Source organism: Schistocerca serialis, chromosome 4 (genome assembly GCF_023864345.2).
Source record: "Schistocerca serialis cubense isolate TAMUIC-IGC-003099 chromosome 4, iqSchSeri2.2, whole genome shotgun sequence".
NCBI lineage: Eukaryota > Metazoa > Arthropoda > Insecta > Orthoptera > Acrididae > Schistocerca > Schistocerca serialis.
This window is the reverse complement of record NC_064641.1, coordinates 251722697-251728696: the sequence shown is the minus strand read 5'-3', so window position 1 is coordinate 251728696 and position 6000 is coordinate 251722697. Positions and strand designations below refer to the sequence as shown.

The window sequence follows — 6000 nt, the reverse complement described above, 5'->3', positions numbered from 1 at the left end:
TGTCAACAGATGTTGGATGTACAGCTGGACTCCCCACTAAAAAATTGAGAGCGACGAGGTGAAATAAATTCCTTGGGTCAATGATATGGAAACCAGTTATCACCAAATTGAAGATTTCACAAAGGATAACAATGTTGAACATGAGCTTCATGAATCTATGCAGTGAAAGCCACTGTCAACACACACACACACACACACACACAGGCCTCATACTGTACATGTGAGTGTGAACTGTGATGATAAAAGACGTTGGGCTGCGTGCACATACTTCGCAAGCTAGACACAGTGCAGATGCTGAATGACAATCATTGGGACTATGCAGTTACAGCATGCAGTTTATTGGGAGAGAAAACTTATCATAAAACTGTTTAATTCCTTAATTTTAAACCTTGAAGAGAGAGAGAGAGAGAAAGAGAGAGAGAGAGAGAGAGAGAGAGAGAGAGAGAGAGAGGGTGTGTGTGTGTGTGTGTGTGTGTAACCTGAAATAGAAAAATAAGCTCAGCCACTGTGCACCTCTGTATGATGTCAGTGTACAGTGGGGGAGGGGGGGGCAACTGCACTGAATCATATTATTTTTCTTTCTTTTCTTTTCTTATATATAAGCTATATGCAAACTGAATGAGCTATACACCAAAGACACTGCCAAAAGTAAATTAACGAGTTGGTTTGTAGCAAGAATAATGTTTTGATACATCATTAAATACCTGTATGAAAAAGTAAGAAATATGCTCTTCAATTTATTAATTCATGTATCTTCATCCTTTTGTTTCGGGAAGAGGTAGCATGCGAACATATGCTTGGATTCGTCGTACCCGCACTGTTAAAAATGTGTATTTTTAAGCATTCATTAAAAGTATTATAAAAATTTAGCAGAAAAGGAGTATTTATTCACATGTTTGTAAGTTCAACTCCTATCTGTTCATTATTTCACTAGCCGCTGAGATCCCACATCTAGAGGTTCAGTGCAGACAAGAATAATTAACGCAGTGTCTGGAGGAGTGTTCCTGCATCAACACTGTCACACTCAAGACTACACACAATGGAATTAATGTGAAGGTAATGACTGAGACTCGAAAAGCAGCTATTGAACTTGGTTTACTTACACTAAAAATACTGTGCTTTGTGTGTTTAAGAACTTATATACAGATTGGCAATTTGAATGGTTGCAATGATTATTTGGTACCACACACTACTGGAAGCAGCAGTATGTAATGCAAATTATGTTTATTGACCTTGAAGGTAATGATATTCAAGGCTTGTTGATATTCATATCAGTTAAAACTTACCCAAGATTGTGAACAATTCATAAATTACCTTTAAAATTTTCTTACCTATTCTATCCAATCAATTTTTCCAATTACTCAAGCAATTATTAATCCATTTCCATTTCCACTTCCCTATTCACCATCCACTACAATGTACTAGGTTCTAGCAATCAAATATTCATTGAGCAATCACATGCCTGCAAAAATATTCCGGTTAGTAGTTGACAATAGGGTACAGAGTGTAACACCTTTTGGAAATCTGTGTGTCCACCTTGTACTGGAATTGGTCAGTGCACCTTTTTTGTAACACATTTTAGTATGCAAGACGTGCAGTAAATTGGTAACATAATCCAACAATACCCAAATTATAATCTTGTGTTACCGTAGTTTTGATGAGATAACTAAAATGAGCTGATATTTTTATAAACAGAAATAAAACATGAGTTTAAAAAAAATGTATTTTCAGAAAACATAATTATTTTTCTTATTTCCAATTTAATTTGAAGTTGTAATTACATGCAAAATTGTTGTCATCATAACTATTTTTGTAATTTATTCAGAAAACTTTTGTAAACCAAAAGATTAATCATATACGTAACCCCTTTGGATGTAAATTTGATTGTAAGATTGCTGAATTGGAAAAGCTTGTATTATCTATGTTCTTCCTTGAGTTAACTTCTTGTTATGGTGCGAGCTGTGGTCTGTTCTACCTAAATGTTGTTAGTTTTTGTAGCAGAATTTAGACTGATTTGTTATGTGATGTGGAAATATAAAATGGAGAAAATTAAACAAGATCGTAACAAGCAGTGTCCAAATTTGAAATAAAAACCCAGCTATACCACCTGGATGTAAAAAATGGTTCTTCTAAGTGGGCCATATTTTCAACAAGTCACATTATTGACAAGTAGCAACAAGAAACACACAAGTAAAGTGATGACTATTACTCAAACTTCCTTATCTTTTGAAATGGTTTCACTACACTGAAGTCAGACTATCTAAAAAGTGCACTTGAATATGGTTTCTCATAGTAATAGAAGGGAAGGCTGTAATAACCTGCACCTATGGTTTTGCAAGATTGTTTGTATGAATAAAGCAAGCTGTTTTTCACACAAGTGACTTTTCCTGAAACCAAGCTGATTCTTTGAGAGAACATGTTTTCCTCTAAGAATGTCACAATGTCTGAGCTTAGAATATGCTCTAGGATCCTGTAACAGACAGACATTTACAATATTGTCTCTCAACTCCTGTGAAGCCTGCAGCTCCCTTTTAGGAATCATATCCCCTCAATGTCACACCTATGAAGCAGCTACCTATCTCAATGAGGCATGCAAGCCATCCCATAGTGGCAATGTCCATAGTTCATGTGGGATCCTTGTAATTACACAAGAATGGAAACATAAAAAATTTTGTTACAATATAAACATCAACAACAAATCTATAATTAGGGATTATTTTTGGTTTGAACTAAACTCCAAAATTATTGAACAGTAAATTGGAGAGCACTACAAAAGTATTTTCTTTACTGTCTTACACTGAGAGTTTAAGACACTTCAACTGAATGAACATTTTCCTTCAGGCATCGAAATTCTGGGTGTGTATTCTATACAGGAAAACACAGTCTCATGGCGATTTCATACTTTATTTGTTACAGTCTAATGAATACGATGAAATTTGTAATACTTCAATCTCCAAAATACAGTTTCAGGCTTTTTTTTAATTTAAATGTTATATTTTAGTTATGATAAAACTTAAAATAGTGACTGCCTTTGTGATTAAATCCCTAACCATACAAAATTATTAAAGTCAGATTAACAGCAGTAAATATGAAGAGCCAAACAAAGATATTTAGAAAGTCTCACACATGATTTAAATACAACACTCAACTTGACAATATCTGCTGAGTTTGACTTGCAAATAGATTACCAACAGAGAAAATATACACAGTGAAATTGCATCTGCAAAGAATTTTCAGTTAAAAAGAAGTTTTCTATTTCCAAAAAGAAAAAAAAAATGGCAGAATGTAACACATGTATGTACAACATCAAAGACAGTAACTTCATGTCTTAAATAAAACTTAAGATGCATAGAAACTGCCACAGCAATATAACATACTCTGAAATTGCTGTTTTCTGTCGAGTTATATGTTTTTGCTTCATTGGGGTCTTAAGGCAAGAATAAATAACAGATTGAAAATATGCTTGGATAGTTCATGGACTGAAGATTTTGCAATGAACACACACACATTTATGTAATACTCAGTCTGTTACACAGTTCAATCTAGAACTATAAAGTGAGACATAATACTGTTGCAGGTGCACTTTCATACTGAAATGACAACTAAGCAATGCCTGAAAGTGTACATACAAAATTAAATAAATTATTTTAACTGTAAAATGAACTCATTACAGATATGAACAGTAAAAGAAAAATTGCACAAAAGGCTCATTTAATCACTAACAAGGATGAAGGTTTTGTACAAGCATCACTGAGTGTAAAAGTAATGGCCTAATACAATTTCTAACTTTGATGTTTTGTCCTAGTGAGATTTTGTATCAGTGTCAACTATAACATAAAATTTGAAGTTGTTTCCAACTCAGTTCTAATTTACTGTTTATTCACGGACATATAAACACAGGTTATGCATCATGTTGAATACACAGATTAAGTATCACTAACTTGTTTTTTTTTTTCAAACTTCTTGCTACAGAACTGTTAGGCAAGCAAAATTACATCATATACAGCAATCATCTTGCCCTGTATAACACAAGTGTTCTTTTTCATCATTATTTGTAGTTACAACAGGTATAGCTTGAGTGTATCTATGTATACAAAGAAGACTGAAAGAACAGATGGTGAAATGTGGATTGTTCAAGTTCCATTTTAGGCCACAGGAAGACTATCACATTCATATATAGATGCAAAAAGTATCTCTTGACACATTTACATACTTGACTATGTTGATGTATAACTGTATGTTTTCCCTGTAACTACCATGTGTATTACAAAGTAAAATATTTGTTTATGAGTCTGAATTCTAACTAAAATTTTTGGAATCGGTAGTAAAAACAGAAAAAGAGAAAATTACAATTGCTTCATATAAAAGTTAAAGACTGTAGGCATTTTGATTCAGATTAAGAATTTTGGGAAACTGATAGTACGGACAAGGATTCTTTATTGTAATTTTCACTCTGTATCTCTCTGTTGATGTAGCAGGTTGTCATAATGACAAGACATTAATAAAACAAGTGATCAATGGTAAGCCTATGTTTGTGTTATCATCTATTCAGGACAGGTGCTCTCCAACAGTTGCAGAAAACCAAGATGCTAACTAACACAAAAGAAGGAAAATCTTTTACAATGAGTATGTATAACACATTCCTCATAAACAAGATCAGTGTAGTGTGCTCTCAGTGACAAAGGCCTTGTCTTGCCTAGCAGACAAACAAATCAAGGTGTTTAAGAACTCATTCAAATGGAAGGGAAATTGCCCTTTAAGACTACAATTTAAGTATTTTCAAAATACATTGCTGTCCTTCAAGGCACACACTTCACTTTGTCAAGATACAACATTTTGACTTGTTGTGATCTCAGGATTGTCTTCTACAAATGAACATGCTGCTGTACTATTCTCATGCACTTAGTTAGCGACTGTGCTATACCCTCTAGCATCAAAATGTGTGTCCAGCAACAATAACAACACATATCATCTCCAACTTTAAGAACTCACCATGAAGAAAAATGAAGGGTATAATGTTTAACAGTCATTTGCAAAGCAATAACATAGTTTTACAACACTTGTTACTTAACACTCCATAAATATGTTAAAATACTATCTACTTAAATGTATCTCTTTAACAATTATTTCTTGTGACGCAACATGTGTCCCTCTCATCATAATGCCCATTGGGATATGAATTACAAATTGCTACAACTTGCTGTACCCAAATGACTCGCATAACAATTCTACCCAAATGACTCACATAACAATTCAAATTTGAGATGCATCAAAAATTCTTCCCAAAACTTGAGCAAATATGTATATGTGGTCACCTGTGTGAGCTGCAAGACAATTACAGAAGTATCACACTGCTGGAAGAACCTATGAATGTCAACAGTCAGTCAGTCTATTGAGCAGTGCTATAGTGTATCTGAAATGGAATAACCTGACATCCTATGCAAAGACTTATCCTGTTTCACAGTAATGCTCAAACAAAATTATTACAAAGACAGAAACTCATACTCTCTAGTTTCACACATCTTTTTCTGAATGCAAATGTACCGTCACAATCAAAAGTGCACAATAACAGTGAAAATAATAAAATCTATAAAATGGATATCTTTCAAATGATCCTTACTAATACAATGCACAGAACATCAACAGTATAATTGCCATGTATACATGCCAGCAGCTCAGTCAATCAGTTCCACGTAATTTGCCGGGAAGAGACCAAATGTTCCATCAGGTCCAAGTCCTTGCCACCAGCCTTCATCAATCTGATCAATATGTGTAATTATATCACCAGGGTCAAAAGTTATTTCTGTAGCATCGGCTGCAAAGCAAACATAACGCTTGACTTGTTTATAATGTGCACAATTACATTTTAATATCTGATAACATTCCACATAGAAAAATTAATAAAACTGGTTTATATGGATGCAAATGTAACTGCTACTATTATGACTTTCCTTAATATCCAAATAACATAGCATATATTAGAAACAGAGCATTAGTTCT

General features: G+C 33.8%; 1 protein-coding gene across 1 annotated transcript in view; it reads right to left on the bottom strand.

Moving 5' to 3' along the window:
• Window positions 1–2885: 2885 nt before the first annotated feature.
• The window catches only part of LOC126473843 (drebrin-like protein B), a 211286-nt gene continuing 208171 nt past the window's right edge, over window positions 2886–6000 (bottom strand). Inside the window, exon 11 of the mRNA XM_050101173.1 lies at window positions 2886–5815. Within this exon, the coding sequence (XP_049957130.1) occupies window positions 5676–5815 (140 nt within the window). The 3' untranslated portion in view covers window positions 2886–5675. The remainder of the gene's footprint in view (window positions 5816–6000) is intronic.